Here is a 25,754-nt window from a genome sequence, read left to right on the forward strand (position 1 = left end):
TCTTTGGATGCGACAGCGGATGGCCTTACATATGCTCTTTCTTACGCTATCTCCATTTATCGATGGGTATGATAATGGCATGAGTATTGACATTATGGGGTTGTTTGCAATTCATGACTTAGAGTGTCACAGTTCCAAGGAAAAAAATTTATATTAATTGTTCTTCTCTTAGTAAATTTTATTTTACTTATTTTAAATATATAAACATGGTGCTAGTTTCTCAATAGGAAACATAACTACCCAATGAATCCAATCTTTGTTTTCCATACTTTGGCACCAAGAGACTATAAAGGCACTCTCCGTCGACACATCTGAACTGTTGTTGCTTCACTCTACCGAGAAAATGACAGACCAGATTTCAGAGACCAGTAAAGTTCTGGAAAATAACCTGTATAGTGCAGAATTGAGTTCACAAGATAAAGATATCAATGATGTACATTTTCAATATGAAAAGGAGCATGATTTGGAAAATTCAGATTTCAATAGTGACAAAGAAAAAATAAGTGTCACTTCTATTGATGGATTTGAGGAAGATACCACCGAGTTTGGAAAAGTTGAAAGAAAGACAAACTGGATAATTAAATTATATTCACTGTTAAATGCTGAACAAAAAGGTGTTGAACCAATAACTGATGAAGAAAAGAATGACGATTCTATTTTCGGTGCTACCACTATGTGGTTTTCTGCAAATATGGTTGTGTCCTCCTATGCATTAGGTGTCATCGGACCAGTAACATTTGGGTTGAATTTTGGTACCTCCATTTTAACTATTATTTTTTTCACTCTATTGGGTATTGTTTGGGTCGCTTTTTTCTCTATCTTTGGGGCTGAATTTGGTTTGAGACAAATGATTCTATCTCGTTTCTTAGTAGGAAATGTCACGGCAAGGGTATTTTCCTTAATTAATATGGTTGCATGTGCTGGCTGGGGTATTGTGAATACCATTGCTGCTGCTCAACTTATCTCCGCTGTCAACCCAGGTCCTCATTCTTGTCCACCATGGGCAGGTTGCATAATTATAACTATTGGTGTCATTTGTATAACGTTTTTTGGTTATAAAGTAATTCATACTTATGAGAAGTGGTCATGGGTGCCCAATTTTGCCGTGTTTTTGGTTTTAATTGCCCAACTTTCTAGATCAGGTAGTGTTACATCTGGGGACTGGGGCGGTGGCGCAAACACGGCTGCTGGTGTCTTATCGTTTGGTACAAGTATTTTTGGTTATGCAGCTGGATGGACAACATATGCGGCAGATTACACTGTATATATGCCAAGAAACACGAATAAATACAAGATTTTCTTGTCCTTATGTTTTGGTTTGGCCGTTCCTTTATGGTTTACGCTAATATTAGGTGCTGCATCTGCTGTTGGTACATTTAATAACCCAGTCTGGAATGATTACTATCAGAAGAATTCGGTAGGTGGATTGACATTTGCCATTCTAGCAGTAGATTCATTGGGCGGTTTCGGTCAATTCTGTTGTGTATTGTTGGCCATGTCAACCATTGCTAACCAAATTCCTAACATGTACTCCATTGCATTATCCGCACAAGCTTTATGGGATCCTCTTGCTAAAGTTCCCAGACCAATATGGACGTTGGTAGGGAATTGTGTCGTTTTAGGAATTTCAATTCCTGCCTACTATCAGTTTAGTGGTTTCTTAAGTGATTTCATGGATTCGATTGGATATTACTTAAGTATATATATTGCAATTGCCATCTCAGAACATTTTTTCTGGAGAAGAGGATTTAAAGGATACAATATTGATGATTGGAATAAATGGGATAAACTACCAATAGGCATTGCTGGTATGTCTGCATTTGTAGTGGGAGTCGTTGGTACAGCCCTAGGTATGTCTCAGACATACTGGACAGGTGAAATTGGCCGTCTTATCGGCAACGAAGGCGGGGGTGACATTGGTTTTGAACTGGCCTTCTCCTGGTCTTTCATTGTATATAATCTTGTCAGACCATTGGAATTAAAGTATTTTGGTCGTTAAAATTAATATAGTATGTACATTAGAACTGATTTAATAGATGTATAATCATCACGATAATTACTGTCATCCCAGCCTTACACTGTCATCTGCTTTTCGCGCATTATTCACGAACTATTAACTTTTTCAGTGGCTACGGTTAATAAAATGTATATCATATTGCACGATCGCATTTTACTTTTAAGGTAATAAGTTTAACCGTAAAATATAAATCTATCCATTTTAGATATAGAAAGACCATAAACTGTATCATGAATAATGAATGATTCTTAATCAGATTTCAACAGGAAAAGGAAAAATAAATAGAGAAACAGAAGAACCATATTATAGCATTTATTTGAGAGGCTTAATAAAAAAAATATTAGGTACCTAATATAGATTGTCAGTGATGTCCTTTACAATTCCCGCTGGCCCAAATAAGAATAAATCTATACGATATAATTTAGGTAGAAACAGTAGCGCTGATTCATTTGATTTAAACTTGGATGATTCCTTAGATCAAGTTTTAGATAATCTACAAATTTCGTCAGAAAATAGGAACACAAGTTATGGCCAAACTGCCACTAATTCTATCAATAATGAGAGAGAGAATTTTGAATTAAAATCAGTTGAAGATGTAAGTAAATTTGGAAGATTGGGTAAGAATAGCTCCAAATCTGAGCCATTACTCATGGAAAGGAACTATTCTGAATTTTCTACTAGGACAGAGGAGACTTGGAGCAATATTATTCCAAAATCCAAATCGATGTTTGAACGAATTAGTTCATTGTTAAGAAAATCAATGAATGAAGTAACATCTGAAATGCAAAATAAATCAAACCGAATAAAAATAAATAAAGACAATGTGGAAAGAATAATTAAACCAGATCAAACACAATCTTTGAAAAATGTATATCCATCTAATGAGATATCAAACGCTAAATATAACCCAATCACTTTTGTTCCGATTCTATTATACGAACAATTCAAATTTTTTTATAACTTATACTTTTTAGTCGTTGCATTATCACAAGCTGTTCCTGCTTTGAGAATAGGGTACTTATCATCATATATTGTCCCATTAGCATTCGTGTTGACAGTTACAATGCTGAAAGAAGCGATTGACGATATACAAAGAAGAAGACGTGATAGAGAATCTAATGGTGAACTATATGAAATTTTACAGAGTAAAGACATGATCCAAAGTAAGGATTTAAAAGTGGGTGATTTGATAAAACTAAACAAAGGTGAGCGTGTTCCTGCAGATGCAATTTTACTTCAAACTAGTGATAATTCTGGTGAAGAATTTATCAAAACAGACCAACTTGATGGTGAAACAGATTGGAAACTTCGAATTGCCCCACAAATTAGTCAAACTATGACTGAAGAAGAATTATTTACAAAGCTGACATTATCGGCTACACCGCCAGAAAAATCTATTCATTCATTTTTGGGTAAGATTTCTTCTGAAGATGGAACATCAGTAGCGTTATCTATCGACAATACATTATGGGCAAACACTGTTGTTGCTTCAAATGGATCATGTATTGCTTGTGTAATATACACCGGTAAACATACAAGACAGTCTATGAACACCACTTCAAAATCTGTTAAAACTGGTTTATTAGAAATAGAAATAAATTCCATTTCCAAATTATTATGTATTTCAGTTTTTGCATTATCGGTGATACTAGTGGTATTTGCTGGAAAGGATAATAAGGATTGGTATATTGATATATTAAGATACTTAATTCTATTTTCCACAATCATACCAGTATCGTTAAGAGTCAACTTAGATTTGGCTAAATCAGTATACGCATATCAAATAGAACACGATCAAATGATCCCAGAAACAATCGTTAGAACAAGTACTATACCCGAGGATTTAGGTCGTATCGAATATTTATTGTCAGACAAGACAGGTACTTTAACTCAAAATGACATGCAGTTAAGAAAAATACATTTAGGATCGCTGTCTTATTCTATGGAATCAATGGATATTGTATCTGGTTATGTAGACAATTACTTCAATACCAATACTAATAATTTATCAGCTGCTAGAAAAGATGCAGCAACTAATGTTTGTGATTTATTGATTACTTTAGCATTATGTCATAACGTGACACCATCTTTTGTGGATAATGAATTGACTTATCAAGCAGCATCACCAGATGAAATTGCTATTGTCAAATTTACGGAAGAAGTTGGTTTGAGTTTATTTAAACGTGATAGACATTCCATAACATTGCTTCATAGGCAAACAGGAGAACAATTGGTCTATGAAATTTCTCACATATTTCCATTTAATTCCGTTAGCAAACGTATGGGCATAATCGTCTTTGATAAAAAACAAAAGTCATATTGGTTTCTACAGAAGGGAGCCGATACTGTTATGTCAAAAATTGTACAAAAAAATAGCTGGTTGGAGGAAGAAGTTGATAATATGGCAAGAGAAGGATTAAGAACTCTGGTCATAGGTAGGAAAAAGTTACCAACTAAAGTATATGAACAGTTCATTGCCGAATATAATGAGGCATCTGTAGCAATGACTGATAGAGAAATAAAAGTATCTCAAGTAATTTCAAAATTCTTAGAATATGACGTAGAGCTTTTAGGTTTGACTGGTGTTGAAGATATACTGCAAAAGGATGTGAAATCTTCCATTGAATTGTTAAGGAATGCAGGAATTAAAATTTGGATGCTAACAGGTGATAAAGTAGAGACAGCTAAGTGTGTGTCTATCAGTGCAAAATTGATATCAAGAGGACAATATGTTCATACAATAACTAAAGTTAACAAGACATACGATGCACTAAATCATCTTGAATTTATTAAAATTAATAAGAATGCGTGTCTTATCATTGACGGTGAATCATTGGCTGTTTATTTAAAGGATTATAAAAAAGAATTTCTAGAAGCAGTATTACAGCTACCGACAGTTGTCGCATGTCGTTGTAGTCCACAACAAAAAGCTGATGTGGCATTATTAATTCGTGAATTTACAGGCAAGAGAGTTTGTTGTATTGGTGATGGTGGTAATGATGTAAGTATGATTCAATCTGCAGATGTCGGCGTTGGTATCGTAGGTAAAGAAGGTAAGCAAGCCTCTTTAGCCGCTGATTTTTCAATCACTCAATTTTGCCATCTTACTGAATTATTGTTGTGGCATGGGAGAAACTCATATAAAAGATCGGCTAAGTTATCTCAATTTATTATGCATAGAGGTTTAGTAATTGCGATTTGTCAAGTTGTTTTTTCAATATGCTCTGGTTTTGAACCAATTGCGTTATATCAAGGTTGGCTTATGGTTGGTTATGCTACTTGTTATACAATGGCACCAGTATTTTCTTTAACTTTAGATACAGATATTCCAGAAACATTAACTAAATTGTACCCTGAGTTGTATCAAGATTTAATTGAAGGTAAAAGTTTATCTCATAAAACATTTTTTGTATGGGTGGTTTTATCTATTTTTCAGGGATGCATAATCCAATTATTTTCCCAATTTTTCACCGGTGTTAGTGAGTCTTTATTTACAAAAATGGTCGCAATAAGTTTTACTTCCTTGGTTTTAAATGAATTAGTAATGGTTGCTTTAGAAATATATACCTGGAATAAAGTTATGGTAGTGACTGAATTGGTTACATTATCAATATATGTTATTTCTGTCCCATTTTTATCCGAATATTTTGATTTGTCATATTTTAAAACGTTGAACTTTTTTGCTGAACTATTGTTAATATTATCAATTTCGGTTTTTCCAGTTTGGGCTTCCAAGGCTATTTATAGAAAATTACATCCACCAAGTTATGCAAAAGTTCAACAATATTCTATTGTGTGAACAAAGCCTCGTATGTCTATCTATGTGAATTTCATTTCAAAACAGAATGAAAGTATTCAGATTAATATTTCAATGCATTGCAATAAAGAATAATATTCAAATGGTAATTATTTAATTAAATAAATAAACTTTAATAAAATTATTTTGAGCATACAATGACTCTCTTAAATATTTAATAGATCATCTGTCATCGGTGTTGACATCTCTGTCATCATCTGCTCTCGTTAAAATAGTTGAATAGACACGAGGCCTTTGAAAATCACTAGTGTGTGCAGTGGATATATTTCTTGAAATATTATCGAGAATAGATTTTCTACGATTTCTTGGCTTTATCACATCCAAATGATTATTAGATGTTAGAGCAGGCCCACTTGAAGTTTCATCCATATAGTCTTGAATTTCTGAATCTTCATCTTCATTAACACTTGTTTCTTCCAATAGACGCCAGTCAGGTAGTGGTATTGTGTATGGTAGATCAGTTTCTCCAGAAATCTTGAACAATTGGACATTTGCCACATGCTCGTTTTCTACCCTAAAAATGATCCAAATAATCCTCCTAACTAATTCAGTAAATGCTACTGTAAATGCAGTAATAGGATTGTCCTGGATAGGAATTGGAGGGACGATAAAAACGATCCACTGAAATCTTATTATGACATCGATAACCATGCAAATATAGTATACCGACCGTCCACCTAAAGAATATGTTCCAGTTTTCCAGTCTCTCGTACCTGCAAGATATAGATCATCTCTCAACAATCTGTTTTTTGAATTTCTCTGTAATAACGACCAATCCATGACTAGATCCCAAACACTGGTACAAATTGCGTTAATTGTGGCACAAAAGATGAACCACTTCATTGCTGTTGGATCATGGTTAGAGGCTCTATAAATGCAAAAAGTCGCATTAAATGCAACGCCAAATGCGTATTTAAAAGCATTTGGTAAATGAGGTAAAGGATTACCGGAATCAGCTAATCTTCTTAAACATTGACAAAATCTCCAAAAATTAGGCGCACATGATAACAATATTACATATTTTAATGCATCAGTACTGCATGGGCAGTCTATCGATTTTAGGGATATACAACTCATGATAGCAATTTCTGCTAAAGAATAAGTTAAAGAACAAAATAAGACACCTAAAAAGAAATCACCAAATTGAACAGGAAAGAAACCTGAAAATATCAACCGAATAATACCCACTATCAACCATTTTCTTGTTTCAACTAACTTATCCCAGTAAGGTATGATGTTAAAAGGCAAAATCATTAAGATAGCTGACCAGACTGGCATAATATAAGTATATGGTATAATAGCATTGTAATAGACACTGATCGTAGCAATTATTGCACAAGGAACAGCAAACCATGCGGCAAAGTATATGTGTAATGAGATCATTGAAGTTGCGAAATCGTTATTAAACAATTGGGTACCATTACGTTGATGTATTTCACCGAACATTATAAATCGATAGTTTATACCGTTACGATGCCATATGTAACAGTCGAACAGAAAGAAAAATACCAAAACAAAAAACAAAAACCAACTACCCCATAGTGGCAATATGAATTTGTATAAATATGAATTAGTAGGAGAGTCAATTAATCTAATTGTAATATAGTATATTATAGGTAAACATATACCGATTCCCATCCCACCTATGAACATTTGTAATATAGCTCTATTACTTCTATGAATTGTTTGTTCATTTACAGCGTGTTTTAAAGATAGCTTTTTGATTCTTTCTGTTCTTTCTTTCTTCTCCTTTACTGAATGAGTTAGATCTGAAAGATACCATTTGTTTATTGTCCGTTCCCATATAAGTAATGGATCTGTTGAAAGAGCTGAATGGTTATTACTACTGGTAGTATTCTTTAATGAAAAGTCCTTTATAGTATTTGAGGAGTTCGTCTGCACATTCATATCAGCATGTTCGAATATACTATATTTATTCCTTGAATTTATTAGAAACTGTGGCAATTCATTTGTTTTACATACTTTATCAAATTTCTTAACAATTTTTCTGAAACCGGTTGCATTTAAATCTCTAAATGCTCGTACCAATTGGATATAAATATAGAATTCCAATAATACATGATCTAACATTCTTCTTGCCCTTTTTATTGAAACTTTAACTGTACTGTCTTCTTGTTTATTTTTATAGTTGACCAGTGATCTTGGATAAGATGGATATAGGTCATTTCTTTTCAAAAATGCTTTTAAAAGTTCCGGGAGAGTCTTCTTTTTAGACTTTGTTTGCGAATATGTTGAAGAATGGCCATCAATTGGTGATTCGATATTTGCATGATCTTGGTATTTATCATTTTTTGTCTGTAAAAGAGAACATAATGAATCGTATGAGTTTTTAAATATTTTTGGTTGTTGCAATGAATCATGGTTACTGCTATTGTTAAAATTCATATCAAATAGTAAAGGGGTCTCATCGTTTGAAAAATGCAATTCAGATTTAACTTGTTGGTTATACAAACTCATTTGGTGTGATAATGCTCGATATTTTTCATGACATTGTTCAAGTAGCCAAAGATAAAAATTATTACTTTTATTGATTTCATATGAATTAATCCAATGATCTATAAATTCAGTAATGAATTGTCGTTGTAAGATGGAATATTTATTATGTTCGATATCTCTTTCATTTTGAATATGGTCATAGAAAGAATTCAGCACTAAGTGTTTATTATTATTAAGTTCATGTTTATAAATATGTATTTTTGATTTCCCCTTGTTGTAGTCTACATATTTATTTTTCCATTCAGGTATAGCAGATTCATTTAGGTAATTACCAAATTTCATAGTTATCCATTTACTGTGTGTATGTGTATGTGTGTAAAACAATAAGTGAGTGCTTATGTTCAAAGTATCTCGATTTGAGATTGAATCTTTACAATAAGATTAACAATCGAAGTTCCCTAGTATATGATATCTATAAGTAAATTATAAGCTCTTTTTTCTTACCATGAACTAACGAGCTTTAAGAATTTTGCTACCAGAGCATCTAATAAGATGGAGTACATAAAGACAACCTGATATACATATATATTCAGCCAAACAAGCAAGCATCGACAAAAAGCTAACAAATGGTTGCAACCAATAGTGATTGTAGATATGATAGAAGCAATAGCATCACACCTTGTGTAACAATTAGCTAACAACAACTAATCATCGCATACTCAATGGAGAGAATGTCAAGATCTGAAAAAAACCATAAAAGAAACGAACATAGACGATCCATACAAACAACAAGCGGTACGTTTTCGAAAGCTGCTGAATTGCCAAATTCTTGTAAAAAGAGAACACAAGGTCCTAATGGTCTTGCGTGTTAGTGACGAGTGGCCATAAACCAAACTTCAGGAAAACCGATACCCAGTTGTTCTCTTACAAAGCTTTCAAGAGATGTTCTACTCTCCTACTCGCCTATATCAAAATACAAGTTCACAGCTGGGTCTACTCGCTACCGTAAGCGACAAGTCTCGCGATGTTCACGCCACACACTGTGAAGCTAACTAACTCTGTGTTTCTACCATGTTAAGAGAAGGAAGTGTTCTTGTTATTGTATGCTGAGATGGTTCTAGTTGTGACCACAGGGACTCAGACCTTATCATTAGAATAGTAGGACCTTGTTCTCGTGGAAAGCGACGGTATTTTGTCGCTACAACATATTTTCTTGTTAACGTTGTTCAAGTCAACTGATGAGTGGTTTTTTGTCCTGACTTAGCAGTAATGTTGTATTAGCTTGCTACTAATTCTCATAAACAAGAAGCAATGAATGTTGTACTGGATCGTGGTAAACGTTGCTTTCCAAGAGACAGCGAGAGTGAGAGAGTGAGTGTGTGTGTGTGTGTGTGTGTGTGTGTGTGTGTGTATGTTGACTGGGCACAACGTACATATGACAGACAAGCTTTCAACTACGTAACAGAGAAACAGAGTTAACTTTTAACAAGTTCGGTTTTACTTAAAATGACAGAGTCTACTAAGCTATAATATACTCATTTATAATATATATATTTTTTGACCTCCGTCATAAACCCACGAAGTTCCGTTCTTAATCAAACACCTTCATGTTAAGAGACTAGTGAGTAATATATATCTAATACAATGGGTTAGTAGTGTAATTTAAATTGAATTAGATTGAACAAGGTATATTATTATATATTTTCGAGTTTCATTAACTGTTAATATCTAATAGTCATATCAAAGAGTTCAGCATGACATGTTTTAGTAGAATTTCCGATTGTATATAAATAAAAGCAAGTTTTAATAAGTTCAACATTCTTGATTTTTCATTTTATTATATTGAAAGTTTTTCAATTTGCATTTGTATTATGTTAATTGATTAATACAAAAGTAGAGCATATAATTATTGCGTTCTTATATATATATATATCCAATACAATCACATCAAGGTAACGAGAGTATTACAGAAACATGGATTTAGTCAACCACTTGAACGATAGATTATTATTTGCGATCCCTAAGAAAGGTCGTTTATATCAAAAATGTGTTGATATCTTAAAGGGTTCAGACATTAAATTCAATAGATCCCAAAGATTGGATATTGCACTATCTACTAATTTGCCTGTCGCTTTGATTTTCTTGCCAGCTGCAGATATTCCAAGATTTGTGGGTGAAGGTAAATGTGATTTAGGTATCACCGGTGTTGACCAAGTAAGAGAATCACAAGTTGATGTCAACGTTGCCATTGACTTGCGATTTGGTTCTTGTAAATTACAAGTGCAAGTCCCAGCTAATGGTGATGTTACTGAGCCAAAACAATTGATAGGTAAGACAATCGTATCAAGTTTCACAAAATTGACAGAAGACTATTTTGCTAAATTAGAAAACACAACTGTTGACAAGATGACAACAAAGGTAAAATACGTCAGTGGTTCTGTTGAAGCCTCTTGTGCATTAGGCGTTGCTGATGCTATTGTTGATTTGGTTGAAAGTGGTGAAACTATGAGAGCGGCCGGTTTGATTGATATCGACACTGTTTTAGAAACTAGTGCCAGTCTAATCGAATCTAAACAACCAAAGAGCGACCCAGAGCTGATCCAAACTATAAAAGCCAGAATTGAAGGTGTGATGGCAGCACAAGCATTTGTTTACTGTACATACAATGCTTTGGAATCCAAATTGCCAGAATTTTTCAAAATTACACCAGGTAGAAAAGCTCCAACTGTATCTAAAATTAGTGATGCTGAAAACAAATGGGTTTCTGTCTCTGTAATGATTGAACGTAACTCTAAGGGTAATATTTTAGATAAATTAAAAGCAAACGGTGCGACTGATATTATGGTCTTTGAAATCCAAAACTGTCGTATCTAGTTTTAACTTTAGTATAAATTAAGTAGTAATAATGCATATCAATAATTAACAATTATCAAGCTCCATACATAATATATCACCCATTCATATTATGTATGGAATGACTTCATATTACAGTATTAACTTATCATAAATATATGCAAAATGAATTACAGTTAAGCTTATTACTAACGGGGTCCCCATGAGAACCTACACTATACGATAGCCACAGCTTTTTTAATAACAAATTCCTTATTATATCAAAATCCTCATCGTTAGAGATAACAACCCTTTGCCAGTTCAAGATACTGTGTATTTTGTAAGAGCTCGTGGCCATTTATTTCTAATGAAAGTAATTAGATGTGTCCTTCTTGACCTAAAAAGCTCAACCATACAGATTCGAATTACCGAACGTATTCAAAGGAACCCAGTGTAAAGTTGATACACTTTCCCTCTAAACGTTAGCAAGATTGAGTACATTAAATGAGCCTCATTTGGTACTGACCGTCATGTATTTCCAAGATATACGATACGAATCACGTAAGAAGCATCTGCAGATGATTATTGACACAAGCAAAAGTTATACATAATTTCAAATTAGCATATTCATAAATATTGCTGTTAAGAATATACATATATGTAAATGAAATGTTACTTATGAAGCCACTGTTTTTAAAGTTTCGAATGATTTAATCAACACTGTATACCTATATATATGCGTTACAGTATGGTTTTTCGATTTGATATTGATGTCCTTATGTGTGTGGTGTACTTTGCAGCCTTGCAATTGTATTTTCAATTTTTAATTTTTTTTCTGCAAGGAACATGATCGATTTTTATACTCACGTTTTATTTCGCTGTATACTTGTTAAAATATATATCATTAATACGATGTTCTTCAAAATCTGGGATATGTAATTTAATTTATAATCTTATAATCTTATATCAATTTATGTATTCGATGAAAGTACCTTATATAGAATATCTATTGATAAAGTAGTGAGCTGTTTTGGTTTGATTGTGAAATTTAAAATCGTGGATACTATCTCCTCATTTTAACGTTAGCAGTACATTAATCATCACTGATATTTATTATTATTTTAACATTATTAATATATATTGTTATATTGCTAAGGATATTGCAGAATATTAGTCTGTTCAACACCGGATCCATATCACATAGCTGTATACATATATATAGGACTATCATTTGCCGGTGCTAGTAAGAATTATTGGAACATTAGGCGCCTGAGTGTTTTCATGTGTTTTATATTAATAATATAGATATTGCTAAAAAAATTCAGTATGTGGCAATTTCAAAAAAAGAATACTAATGTTAATGTTAAGAACATTAGTAAAAAATCACCAACTTCGGGCAATATAAAGTCAAAGGCTGTTAAATCTTCAGATGACATTAACGAGAAACAAAAATATATAATGAATTTAGATTCAAGTATACCACCGTTTGAATCTCATAGTGATAATAAAAGAGGTATTGACATAGTAGAAGAAAATGATGTTCAATCAGATAACGATAACACTAATAAGAAAAAAGTTAAAGTTTACCATGGAACTGATTTTACAGAGGATACTAAAAATAATGATATTGTACAATCAAGTTTACCAGAATATAATTTTACTAAATTCTGTTATAGACATAATCCTGAAAATAAATTATCGACAACAAAGAACATGTGTTATAATCAAGATTTAAAAAGATTTTCAGAGATCAATAAAAACATTTCAAAATTACCAACAAATGAGCAGTCAGAGCTTCACCATATGATGTCTTATTTTTCGAATTCAAATGCTAAAACAAGAAAATTGATATTAGATGGTCTATTGGCTTCCTGTTGTTTTCCGCAACTTTCATATGTAATGTCTCAAGTTTCAAGCATGATTAAAATAGATTTCATTTCTACACTCCCGAGAGAGATTTCATGCAAAATTTTGAATTATTTGGATTGTCAATCGCTTTGTAATGCTGCTGCAGTCTGTAAAAGTTGGCATGAATTAGCTGACGATGATAAGGTTTGGTACCACATGTGTGAGCAGCATATTGATAGAAAATGCCCAAACTGTGGGTGGGGTTTACCATTACTACATATGAAGAGAGCTAGATTCTCTTCTGAAAAGGAAAATAAAGTTTTAGTCACAACATACAAAGGCACAAATGCAAATTCCCAGAATCCTAAAAACGAATCACAGCATACAACTAATAACCAAATAGCAAAACCATGGAAGGTTATTTATCGTGAAAGATATAAAGTTGAATCAAATTGGAGAAGAGGCAAATTTAAGGTACAAGAGTTCAAAGGACATATGGATAGCGTACTAACATTACAATTTACACATCGTCTATTATTTACAGGATCTTATGACTCAACGGTTGCAGCATGGGATTTATATACAGGTAAATTGATTAGAAGATTTGTTGGTTCTTTTGATGGGGTTAAGACATTGCATTTTGATGGTCAGAAACTGGTCACTGGTTCGCTAGATAAAACAATAAAAGTTTGGAATTATCTAACTGGCGAATGTATTTCAACATACCGTGGCCACACTGATAGTGTTATGAGTGTTGATTCATTCAAAAAAATAATTGTTTCTGGCAGTGCCGACAAGACAGTTAAAGTATGGCATGTTGAATCTAGATCCTGTTATACATTACGTGGACATACAGAATGGGTGAATTCTGTCAAATTGCATCCTAAGAGTTTTTGTCTCTTTAGTTGCAGTGACGACACTACGATCCGAATGTGGGATATTAGAACAAATGTATGTTTAAAAGTATTTAGAGGGCATGTTGGACAAGTACAAAAAGTCATCCCTTTAACAATTATAGATATTGAAAATTTAGTAGTCGATCCAAAAATAATTGTTGATGAAGAAAACAATAATGAAAACAATGAAAACAACGAAAACAACGAGAACCGTGAAGGTAATGAGAGCATTACCTTGGACAGCAGTTTGTCATATCCAACACATCTATTATCGTGTTCATTAGACAATACAATCAAGTTATGGGATGTTCAAACAGGGAAATGTATCAGAACTCAATTTGGACACGTTGAAGGTGTCTGGGATATTGCGGCTGATAACTTCCGTATCATAAGTGGTTCGCACGACGGATCGATCAAGATATGGGACTTGCAATCAGGGAAATGCATGCACACATTCCAAGGTATGAGTCTGTACACTGGTGCTGGTGCTAATGTTGCCAATAACAATGGCGACGACAGTACGAGAACAAATGGGCAAGATAATAAAACGCAAGCATCGCCAATCGCTTGTGTCGGCATCGGAGATTCGGAATTCTTCTGTGGTGACGAGACAGGATGCGTCAAGATGTGTACCTTTGACATCTAAGAAAGGAACGACTCACCAATACAACCCAACAATTACAGAAAACAAAACTACAGAAAATCAGCATAGATGTATAAATACGTAGTAACAACAATAAACAACGTCATATCTTATATCTGGTTAACATAAATTGACCATATGTACAACCATACTACTCACGTGACAAAAAGCAAACTGATGGTTGGCTGCATGCGGGAGAGGCGCGGAAACGAGGACACCCGTGCAACAAAACATTCCAAAGCCTAAAATTCTTGGTATGCCCGATTTCTGTGTGATGTCTGTGGAGAAGTGATCGCACAACCCATCTTTCCCTTACCCATTCCTCTTCTCTCGCCGCAGAACTATCCCGCGCACGCTCCTTTTCAAGAAAAATTATTAAAAATAAACAAAACACTCGCACCCACACTGGCACCCACACCACAAAACTTTTACAGACTGCATCACAGTCACCAACCAACCCCAGTCCCTTCCCCTACAGATGCGTATTGCAGCACTAGTAACAAACGCTCTTCTCACTATACAAAAATACGTTCCAACTACATTGTCTATCTGTCACCTGGCGAAAATAGTCAAACAAGTGAAGAGACTCTCCTAAGACTCGTTCCCCTTTTCTGCTACCTTCTCCAGATCAACAAAATAGCACATACATTCAAGAACATCATCAAGTCAAAATTACCTATTCTCATTCTATCTTCTACTTAATTGAACCATTTATTTTCAAGCTTAACAGATTATAAGACATATGTAGTTGTTGCATTAGTGACTTGCAACATCATACACATATTGTTTGATCAGATTTTATCTTTTAACTTATCAGTGGCCTTATCCTAATAAAATAGTAAATTGGTTGCCTGTTTTTATGTTTCTTGATATAACTCTATCTCTAATCCTTCTTAAGACGTATGTACACTATTGTAAAATATCATAACTACTCTAGTTTAGTTGCAATGACTATTGGTTGTTATTTCTTTTGCGTCATCAGATCATCCATCCGTTGATACAACATATATGTCTTGCTTTTATTTGCAAGTTTATTATGAGTTATATATGTGGATATGTAAGATTATACATGTTCCCTCGATCAAAACCGTTCATGTGTCTAAATTTTTACCATGACTATGAGTAATAATGGATGTTTTTTGCGCTCTATTTAACGTTGAATTCACGTATCTCTCTCAAGCTTAAGAATGTTCCCATGAAACTTAAACATTTCAATATCCATACACTTATTCTAATTTCTTATGGTTCCCAAAGCTCATCTTAATCCTTGCTGATATGTGTTAGTTTCTGATTTTGTTTTTCTTCTTTTTTATGTGCCGTTTTTACTTTTTTTTAGGAGTCGTCGCTTATAAGATGAACTAGTTCTATTGACTAAGTTGATGGTGGTGGTGTGTGTGACATGAGTGAGGTTCTGTCGTAATTTTGATTTTATACGGGTTTTACTTTATTTTGCGCTTCAAGTTCATTCAAATTGTCCTTTAAATTATCGTCAAATTGGTAAAACTATATCATGTAAATTTTACTAATATTAGATATACTATATATATAACAAACCCCTCGTACCCTCGATAGTATAATAATGGATTTTGGAAGGAGCGGAAATATTAATTTCACTATCTTATTTTTTTTTAGTTTAAATATTTAAAGCCTGCTGCTTCAGTATATAAGATCTGCTAGTGAACTTTGAAAACGTTGATTTGTAAAAGGTTTTTAGAGGTACAAGGAACTTTGAATTTTGGTGGGTATTATTGTAATCGTTATTTTTTTCTCAGTGTCTTTTTTAAATGTTATGTTTATGAAGAGAAAAATTATACCAACTTAATTTTTGAGATATACTTATAGTTTTGTTTGTTTCTGTTTTTTTTTAATTGGAAACTCCTTCATTCTGTTTATAATATAGAGATATAACAAGTTTGGTGTGATTCTTTTCTGCTTTACCATGTACATTAAGGCAAGCACCAAGAAAGAATTCCCCTTTTTTAATGACGATGACTTCAATTCAAGGGTTTTGAGGGATAGATTTAAAGATGGAAACACGGTTGATGATAAAGGTGCTGTGAACTATAATGGTGGTGGTGGTCCAACTGATCTAGAGTTGCCAAAGTCATTAAGTTTTTTGAATAAACCGCAACGAAATAGGGAATCGAGCGAGAGTACAAGGGTTCGTGAATCCGAGTTGCTGAGAAACACAAATATAAATAAGAGACTGGATGCCTACTCCATTGACCATCAAAAGGGTCCGAAAGCTGGCCAACAAGCAGGTGTGGTTGATGACGATGATGTCCATAAAGAGTTTTATAATTCCATTAATAAACGTATTGCAAAGGTTTCCTCTATGTCTATAAACACAGATGTGGAACCGACAGGTTTAGAAATTTCTCCTGTGTACAAGAAATCCGGAGAACTTGTCCGAAGCTCGTTGAAATACAGGTCCAAATCGCTGCCATGTACCCCCAATGGTGAGGCAATCAAAGATGAAGATAATTTCCTACTAACGAAGAATCCCAGGAGGAACCTTATTCGTAGTAAGAGTGTGCATTTCGAACAGACCACCCCCATCGCATATTTCAATAAAGATGAAAGCCCTTTAGACATAAGTTTGCAATTTAAAGAATTTTTAAAATTGAATGGAGATAATCACAACAACCTGACCCTTAATGCTGTGGATGATAAAAATTATACGTATGGCAATACCCATGTGAATGGATTTGGATCGAAGGACTATGATAATTTTGCATTTGGCGGCACAGCTGATGACGAGCAAGGTCTAAGTACATGCCATATACAGGGGGAGAAGACGGCCCAAGCGGGGAAAAACTTACGCTGGAGTAAGTTACAAAATGAATTTTTCAATAAAATCAGGAACGAGAAGAAAAATAGAATAAACCTGAATCATAGCAGAGACGTTAGCTATGAAGCTTCTGATGGAATGGACTTGGTTCTCGAAAACGAGAATTTCCCCGTCCTATCAAGGATGAAAAGGAAAGATATATTGAAAATCAATCTATACGTCAAGTTAGTGGAAAGTAACAATGTTTTCCTAGAGGAACTGGTTATTAAGAAAAATGTTGGTGGTGGAATGGATGATAGAACGAATATGTTAAGCAGCGTAAATTTCTTAAGTGGTAAAATATTTGTTAAAAATCTGAATTTCAAAAAAAGCATAAAAGTTCGATATACATGGAACAAATGGATCACTTATCATGAAACTGAAGCATTGTACAATTCCAACGCCGACTCTATCTTGCCTTCGACTAACATGGACATTTTCCGATTTATCATTGACTGCAATAACGTACGATCTAACTGCAAGAATGCACTTGAGCTGTGCATACATTACATTTCTGGAGACGAAAAAGATAACTCCTATAAAGAATACTGGGACAACAACAATGGCAAGAACTATAAAATAGCCATTTATAAATAACATTAGCTAAATTACATCTGTTAAAATTAAAAATATTCTATAACTGTCAATATACACACTTATATGTACAAACTAACTTATCGTAATTTTGGAACCACGATTAAATTATTTTAATTTAACTTTAAGTAATCCAATGCAGAAATTCGTAATTGGGAGGTCTTACAATACGCATCTTCTACCTTATCTCAAACCGTTAACCCAAAACTAATTATTAAAATTTATATTTGATTCCAATTCCATAACATGCATTGATCTACAAATCCGGGTAACACATATCCCTTTTCCGTTTTTTTCTTTTTACCTTTTGCCAAAAAACACGCATCAGCAATTAAAACCGGCCTCGGAGCAAACAATTAAATTGCCGCCCGCCCTTATTGGATGCCCCGAAAAGGAAATTGCACAATCAGAAACTTTCTTCTCACTAGTGCATTTGTTCTTTTTGTTCTTTTGACACAAAATTACAAGAGTAGGTGACCAAACGTAAAAGGAAACTGCTGCAAAAAACAACAAAACAACGCAGCTGGTTGCACGGTTATTTCTCCGCTGCACACATTGCAAGGGTCAATAGCTTGTGTGTGTGCGTCTCCCTCTCTGCATTGCAACATAAGAGATAACAACAATCACAAGTTCACAAAAACAGATTCGTAATAAACATTGTGAGCATTTTTTGTTTTTGTTTTTGCGTTGCGTGTTTTCCTCTAGTGGTTACGGATCTTCAAGTCATGCACGCAATATCTCAACACTGAACCAACTAATATCCCATTACTGGAATTCGAGAGAATACATGTATTTTAGCACTAGGGGCAATGATTCTGGTAATGTCAATAAGACGAACACGAACAGCCGTCTCTCTCACGCTCTTGCTCTCTACCGCTCCCGAATACACGCACCATAACAACAAGTGGACCCGTTCCGTCTCTCTCGCCCCCCCCTCCCGCGACGTCAAGACCAGATGCGTTGTTATTATGTCTTGCTATTACCGTTTATGGTGCGCTTGCGAAAATTATCGGTTTTGAAAATACAAATTGAGTTTATTAACTTTCTATGGGTCTTCAAAACAAAAACAAAACAAGAACTCCCTCTCTGTGTGCCGTTTTGTTAGTGTGTGTTATCACATAACAACATTTCCTGTGTTGTTTCCCTGCCCATCATCCCATTATTGAAAACAACAACATTCAATCAATGGCCCAACTTATTTACATAAGTACCAAGCAGTAACCACCACTTCTGGCAGATGCCTCTTCGGACACCGACTAAAGCGGTTATTATCCCTCCTTGTGAAAACTACGAAACTGCAATTAATCTCTCGAGTATCTGGAATACCTCAACGATCTCGAGATTACTTGATTCTAGTCCTTTCTGATAATGATGCACTGCAGTTTGCCATATTCGGCTAATTAGAATAAGAAAGCCCAATACTATTCACGCATTTTTTAATGTACTGTATACTTCTCAATCTGTTAGACAATGTGTGTGTGTTGTTTTTTTTAATTTCTTTGTCTATTTATTTCATTATTGAACAGCTCAGCTCATTTCTGGTTTTTTAGACTTGACACATAATCGTATATAAGGGCAATACTATTTTCGTTTTCATCCATGTATCAATCGTTCGTCCCTTCTATGATCTTAAGTTGTTTTTAGACACTCCCACTCAATTCAACAACAATCAAACTTCTCTCAAATACAAATACAAATACAATTACAAAATGCAAGATTTCCAAGTTTTCCTAAGCATTTTCGCTACTCTATTCCTTTTCTACTATTCAGCTCATAGAAACGTTATGAACAGATACAAGATTGATGTCCCAAATCTGCAATGATTTCATACATGCTTCCAAAAACAACATAGGCGTACACAGACAGGTATATATATGCGTGGCCTCCCTCCATTTCAATTCACAGTCATTTTCAACAATGTTGAGTCATTTTTAATAATTTATTCCTAATTTCATTTTTTTCAATTCATTTCAAACACAAACGTTCTCTTTACAGACTACACAACATTTTACAAAAGCTCCTTAATACGTCATCCTACATTTGTTCCAGAATTTAAACGAACACTAATATAAGTAGTAACGACACACTTCCAATATTCAATAATAAAATGAATATGTATTCATATTCATTTATATATATATTTAACATAATAATAATAATAATAATAACCCTTTAATTTTGTTTCATTCAATACACTGACTATCTAGCATCTCATCACATTTGAAATAGCGTTCGAGCTATTCATTTCTGTCAATTAACGTATCGTAAACTATTATGTGTCACTTGCTCCGACACAAAGTCACAATTAAGATCCTTGGCATAGATGAGGAATTTATTTCATTCTTTTTCGATTATTTCTTATTTTCTGAAAAACTGAAAATGTGTAGCCAAGGGTTGACAAAATATAATGAAAAAAGAGAAGAGATGCATTGGAAAATTAATAAACTCATAACTGCTTCTTCTACACTTAAGCATCCATCAATTCGTCTCAGATTAGTTCAGTTTATACCTCTTCTTAAATTACTCATCACTTCTTGATATATAAACGATCTCAGTTTATGTTATCAATTAAATAAGCCACTCCAATTACGAAAAAGATTCTGCGTTTCAGTCTCATTATTTATTATTATTGCTTGTTCTCAATTATAACGTAGACACCAAACATATATACACACATACATCCATCAACCATGTCAATTACTTCTCAGAAAAGAAATAATATCGAGTTATATACAAACAAATTTTATGCCACTTGTACTCTGGGTGGTATAATTGCATGTGGTCCAACTCATTCAAGTGTTACTCCGTTAGATTTAGTTAAATGTAGATTGCAAGTAGACCCAACTTTATATAAATCAAATTTGCAAGGTTGGAAAACCATTGTTTCTACTGAAGGTGGGTTTTCAAAAGTTTTCACCGGTGTTGGTGCTACATTCATAGGGTACTCGTTACAAGGTGCCGGTAAATATGGTGGTTACGAATTTTTTAAACATTATTATTCAACTTTATCTTTCGTTACCCCAGAGTTTGTTCAGAACCATTCTGTATGGATCTATTTAGGTGCTTCTGCAACTGCAGAATTCTTGGCTGATATTATGTTGTGTCCATTAGAGGCAATCAAAGTTAAACAACAAACAACTATGCCACCATTCTGTAATAATGTCTTCCAAGGTTTCAGTAAAATATACACTCAAGAGGGTCTTAAAGCCTTTTATAAAGGTATCGTCCCACTATGGTTTAGACAAATTCCTTACACAATGGTTAAATTTACATCTTTTGAAAAAATCGTGGAAGCAATTTATGCTAAATTACCTGTGAAAAAATCCGAATTAAGTCCACTTCAACAAATTTCAGTCAGTTTCACTGGTGGTTATTTAGCTGGTATTTTATGTGCAATTGTATCTCATCCAGCAGATGTTATGGTTTCAAAAATCAACAATGGCAGAAAAGCAACAGAGTCGATGTCTCAAGCCACCAACAGAATTTACAAACAGATCGGTTTCAAAGGGTTATGGAATGGTTTACCTGTGAGAATTGTTATGATCGGTACCTTGACATCATTCCAATGGTTAATCTATGACTCGTTTAAGGCATATGTTGGTTTACCAACATCCGGTTAGGTGTCCTCACACATTGTTAAGTCGTGCTGAGTGAGTTTAATTTACATTATGTTTTAATAATTAATTAAACACTTAAAGTTATTCTATATTCTTATTTAATAAATAAATCCGCAGCTGTAATCAAATATCTGATTAAATTAAATTAATTCAAAATTTAATCATGACCATACATTTTTCATTAATTCATCGTCTTCGATATTATAAGTCGATGAAGATTTGCTATTGTTGTTGAAGTTATTAATTTTGTTAATGTTATTATTAATATTGACCACATTTGAATTGTTATTGTTGCCATTATTATTAAATGATGATGCCGATGCTAATGAGATGGATGAAGATGACAAATTGTTATTACTCAAATTCGAGGCAGAGTTAGTTGGCTTTGCGTACAATGATAGAATAGACTTTTTCAAGTCTTGCCTTTGAGCACCACCTTGAGGTTGAGTGCGGTTCACATTTGGATTCTGTATATTCAAGCTAGTAGCTGAGTTTCCAACTGTATTCAGTAAACCGTTACTATTACCACGAGAAAGTTGAGGAGTTGAGGAGTTTAATCTGTTATTATTGTTATTGGAAGGAGATTTTGACAGATTTTGTAAGTCTAATATACTGCTTGAACGACTATTGGACAAGTTCATGGAGTTCTTTTTAACCACTGGTTCTTCTTTTGGTGATTGCGATTGCAATTGCGATTTTTGGCTAGAATTTAATAAATCATTATTTTGTAAAGAGTTACTAGTCAATTCTTCCAATTTTCCTGAATCGCCCATCCATTTCTTGTACTCATATTTGTTTTTAATGAAAGTTTGTAACTTGTTTGTATCATTGATATTAATTTTAACAGGTTCATTATTTTCATTCAATAATTTCGATTCATAGTATTTATTGGCCATGTCATTATTTTTAAATTTAATCAACATAATTATATTTTCTTCTTTCCAAGTATCCAAATCAACAGATTTTACTTTTGAAATATGTGTACCCAACGATCTATGGAAACCTGCACATTTTATACAAATGAAGACACCCAGAGACCACGAAGCCCAACGTGGATGAGTCTGTGTTTTACAATCAGCACATGTAGAATTACCAGGATCACGCAATAAAGCAGCTAATGCTTTCTTAATCTGAGGAGAGGTCGACATACCAAGTCTCAAATTATCCTTCCTGAACCTATGTTTTTTTGAAAGGAACTAGTAAAGTTTAATAGGTTACATTCACAAGAAAATTTCAAGAGCAATATATATATATATTTATATTCTACAACCGCCATAAAGCTGTATACAATTTTATCAAAGGCATTCTGTCTAAATTACATATTCATAACATTTTACAGTTATGTGTTTTCATATTTTTTTTTCAGTTTAATTGCTAACATCACGAAAATTGCTGCGTGTATGATATATCGAGTAATAACAAATAAACAACATGTTGAACAAATAGATCGTAGATGTAACGTAACATTGAACAGTAGTCAATATCGAAAGAGAAAAACAAACAAACTTAGCAACTGGATACTTCTCACTAAGTATCAAAAGCAAAAGCAAAAACTAAAACGAACAGCAAATGCTCTTGCTGTTATAGTATGTGCTGTTCGTTTTGGATTTAACAGCACCCAACAGAGAGGGTCGACAAGTAAAGCTTTGATTGTGCAAACGAAGTGAAGGTTGATGTCTTCGGGTAAAGGTTTTCATTTTCAACAGTTCACCTCTCTTTAGTTTACGATCATGATCGTAAACTAAAGAGAGGTGAAGAGAAGATAGTATTTGAGATGAAATTCAAACGAAATTGATTAATTGTTTCTAAACACAAAACTATTAACCAGACAAGAATGACTCAAGGATCCCGATATATATACATATATGTCTATCATTAACGTAGTCTAGAAATACAAACGTAATATAACGTAACGTAATACCAATGTATATACCTGTATCTTTTGAAGGGCCCGTCAATTGACCCTGACAGACCGTAAATAGGTTGTCTTGGCTTGTCTTTTATTTGTATTCTGATTAAAGAATGCACTTTCGAAACTTAGAACTCTCTGTCTCGAGAAAGAGAGAAGCAAGCAAGAAAAATACTGGAAATTATGAAATTATTGATGGTTAGAAAAATTTCTCTTGAGCCATTTTTCATTTGAAAGTGGTTTATTCTTGTCAACGTATCTCGAGGTTTTGTTATATGTGAGACTTCATTATTTCATAATGAGAGCAATTGGACGTTATGTGTATGTATTTGTCTTCTAATTGATTCCGAATCTCTGCGATTTAGTTTCATCATCAATTTTTTTTATATTGGAATGTATTAATGACTAATTCAAAATTTACTATTCAGTAAATGATGTTATATACTTTCTTGTATTTTATTTTTGTTATATATATTAACCATTATTACTTGTTGGTCATATTTGTAAGAGTACTGATAATTCACTTTTATACATTAACTTTAGGATATTTTCAAAAGTTACGATTCTGTACATCTAAGTGATTATATCCTTGTCTTTGATACAATAGGACTACATTCACACACACTTATATGACTATAGTGAAGATGTTCAATGATCCTAATGCTTCTACCAATTGGGTAATTCAGAAGTTTGGCGGTACTTCCGTTGGTAAGTTTTCTGTTCAGATCGTAGATGATATTATTAAGTATTATTCTAGCCCAGATGGCATAAACAAAAATGTTGCTGTGGTTTGTTCTGCCCGTTCTTCATATACAAAAGCTGAAGGTACCACTTCAAGACTACTGAAATGTTGTGATTTGGCTTCCCAAGAATTGAAGTTCAGTGACATTATCGAAGTCATTAGACAAGATCACATAAGTAATGCTGAGAATTTGATCAATGACCCTGTTATTCAAACTAGATTGGTTGCTGACACCAATAAGGAACTGGATTTAGTCGTGAAGTATTTAGAGGCTTCAAAAGTCTTAGGTGAAGTCTCAACAAGAACAATGGATTTAGTCATGTCATGTGGTGAAAAATTGAGTTGTTTATTCATTGCTTCACTTTGTAATGATAGAAAGTGTAAAGCAAAATATGTTGATTTATCGAATGTCATTCCTTCAGATTATCAAACAACTAATTTAGATAATACATTTTATACCTTTTTGGTCAAATCATTAAAGGAGAAATTACAACCATTTATAGATTCAAAAGAAAGAATTGTCCCTGTGCTTACTGGGTTCTTTGGTTTGATTCCTATGGGTCTATTAAACGGTGTCGGTAGAGGTTACACTGATTTATGTGCCGCTTTAGTATCTGTCGCCCTAAACGCTGATGAATTACAGGTCTGGAAGGAAGTTGACGGTATTTTCACTGCTGATCCAAGAAAAGTACCAAATGCACGTCTACTGAGCAGTGTCACACCCGAAGAAGCTTCGGAATTGACATACTACGGTTCAGAAGTCATTCACCCATTTACAATGGAACAAGTTATTAGAGCTAAGATTCCAATCAGAATAAAAAATGTTCAAAATCCAAAAAACGATGGTACAGTCATTTATCCTGATAATGTCGCCAAGAAAGGCGAAGCTACACCACCTCATCCTCCAGAGGCCTTATCATCTTCCTTCTTTGAAACAAAGAGAAGAGGCGCTACTGCTATTACAACAAAAAATGATATCGTTGTCGTCAACATTCACTCAAATAAAAAAACTTTATCTCATGGTTTCTTAGCTCAAATCTTCACTGTTTTGGATAGATACAAGTTAGTTGTCGATTTGATCTCCACGTCAGAAGTCCATGTTTCCATGGCTTTACCTATTCCAGATTCTGACTCTTTAAAATCATTAAGATTAGCTGTTGAAAAATTAAACAGTTTAGGTAGCATCGACATTATCCGTGGTATGTGTATCGTTTCTTTAGTTGGTAAGCAAATGAAACAATATATTGGGATTGCTGGTACTATGTTCTCGACTTTAGCAGAACAAGGTATCAATATCGAAATGATTTCGCAAGGTGCCAACGAAATCAATATCTCTTGTGTGATTGACGAAGATGATTCCTTGAAAGCATTACAATCTATTCATAAAACGTTATTAGATGAAACTGCAGAAAGACCATCTTTTGAGCATGCCGTTGATGAGAGATTACAACACATCAAGAACTTAACTATATAGAGTACGTGAAATGACATTAGTTTACTATTTAAGAAACATAATACATAATCTGTAAAAGTTACAAAAACTTTTATATTT

General features: G+C 33.7%; 10 protein-coding genes across 10 annotated transcripts; 8 read left to right on the forward strand and 2 right to left on the reverse strand.

Moving 5' to 3' along the window:
- Positions 1 to 343: 343 nt before the first annotated feature.
- TPHA0C01110 (cytosine permease) lies at positions 344 to 1,999 on the forward strand (the record flags this gene model as incomplete). Its single annotated transcript, XM_003684653.1, has 1 exon — positions 344 to 1,999. One exon carries the CDS (start codon positions 344 to 346, stop codon positions 1,997 to 1,999), a length of 1,656 nt encoding a protein of 551 aa, XP_003684701.1.
- A 385-nt stretch (positions 2,000 to 2,384) lies between these two features.
- Positions 2,385 to 5,816, forward strand: TPHA0C01120 (uncharacterized protein; the record flags this gene model as incomplete). The annotated part of the gene is made up of 1 exon (XM_003684654.1): positions 2,385 to 5,816. The coding sequence occupies one exon, from the start codon at positions 2,385 to 2,387 to the stop codon at positions 5,814 to 5,816; it is 3,432 nt and encodes a 1,143-aa protein (XP_003684702.1).
- A 180-nt stretch (positions 5,817 to 5,996) lies between these two features.
- On the reverse strand, positions 5,997 to 8,633 carry TPHA0C01130 (SPX and EXS domain-containing protein; the record flags this gene model as incomplete). The annotated part of the gene is made up of 1 exon (XM_003684655.1): positions 5,997 to 8,633. One exon carries the CDS (start codon positions 8,631 to 8,633, stop codon positions 5,997 to 5,999), a length of 2,637 nt encoding a protein of 878 aa, XP_003684703.1.
- Positions 8,634 to 10,265: 1,632 nt separating this feature from the next.
- Positions 10,266 to 11,165, forward strand: HIS1 (ATP phosphoribosyltransferase; the record flags this gene model as incomplete). The annotated part of the gene is made up of 1 exon (XM_003684656.1): positions 10,266 to 11,165. One exon carries the CDS (start codon positions 10,266 to 10,268, stop codon positions 11,163 to 11,165), a length of 900 nt encoding a protein of 299 aa, XP_003684704.1.
- Positions 11,166 to 12,449: 1,284 nt separating this feature from the next.
- On the forward strand, positions 12,450 to 14,513 carry MET30 (ubiquitin-binding SDF ubiquitin ligase complex subunit MET30; the record flags this gene model as incomplete). The annotated part of the gene is made up of 1 exon (XM_003684657.1): positions 12,450 to 14,513. One exon carries the CDS (start codon positions 12,450 to 12,452, stop codon positions 14,511 to 14,513), a length of 2,064 nt encoding a protein of 687 aa, XP_003684705.1.
- Positions 14,514 to 16,449: 1,936 nt separating this feature from the next.
- On the forward strand, positions 16,450 to 17,937 carry TPHA0C01160 (CBM21 domain-containing protein; the record flags this gene model as incomplete). Its single annotated transcript, XM_003684658.1, has 1 exon — positions 16,450 to 17,937. The coding sequence occupies one exon, from the start codon at positions 16,450 to 16,452 to the stop codon at positions 17,935 to 17,937; it is 1,488 nt and encodes a 495-aa protein (XP_003684706.1).
- A 1,706-nt stretch (positions 17,938 to 19,643) lies between these two features.
- TPHA0C01170 (uncharacterized protein) lies at positions 19,644 to 19,757 on the forward strand (the record flags this gene model as incomplete). Its single annotated transcript, XM_003684659.1, has 1 exon — positions 19,644 to 19,757. The coding sequence occupies one exon, from the start codon at positions 19,644 to 19,646 to the stop codon at positions 19,755 to 19,757; it is 114 nt and encodes a 37-aa protein (XP_003684707.1).
- An 867-nt stretch (positions 19,758 to 20,624) lies between these two features.
- PIC2 (Cu/Pi carrier) lies at positions 20,625 to 21,554 on the forward strand (the record flags this gene model as incomplete). The annotated part of the gene is made up of 1 exon (XM_003684660.1): positions 20,625 to 21,554. One exon carries the CDS (start codon positions 20,625 to 20,627, stop codon positions 21,552 to 21,554), a length of 930 nt encoding a protein of 309 aa, XP_003684708.1.
- Positions 21,555 to 21,712: 158 nt separating this feature from the next.
- AGE2 (GTPase-activating protein AGE2) lies at positions 21,713 to 22,699 on the reverse strand (the record flags this gene model as incomplete). The annotated part of the gene is made up of 1 exon (XM_003684661.1): positions 21,713 to 22,699. One exon carries the CDS (start codon positions 22,697 to 22,699, stop codon positions 21,713 to 21,715), a length of 987 nt encoding a protein of 328 aa, XP_003684709.1.
- Positions 22,700 to 24,089: 1,390 nt separating this feature from the next.
- HOM3 (aspartate kinase) lies at positions 24,090 to 25,676 on the forward strand (the record flags this gene model as incomplete). The annotated part of the gene is made up of 1 exon (XM_003684662.1): positions 24,090 to 25,676. The coding sequence occupies one exon, from the start codon at positions 24,090 to 24,092 to the stop codon at positions 25,674 to 25,676; it is 1,587 nt and encodes a 528-aa protein (XP_003684710.1).
- Between the last annotated feature and the right edge of the window lie 78 nt (positions 25,677 to 25,754).

This window comes from Tetrapisispora phaffii, chromosome 3 (genome assembly GCF_000236905.1).
Source record: "Tetrapisispora phaffii CBS 4417 chromosome 3, complete genome".
Lineage (NCBI taxonomy): Eukaryota > Fungi > Ascomycota > Saccharomycetes > Saccharomycetales > Saccharomycetaceae > Tetrapisispora > Tetrapisispora phaffii.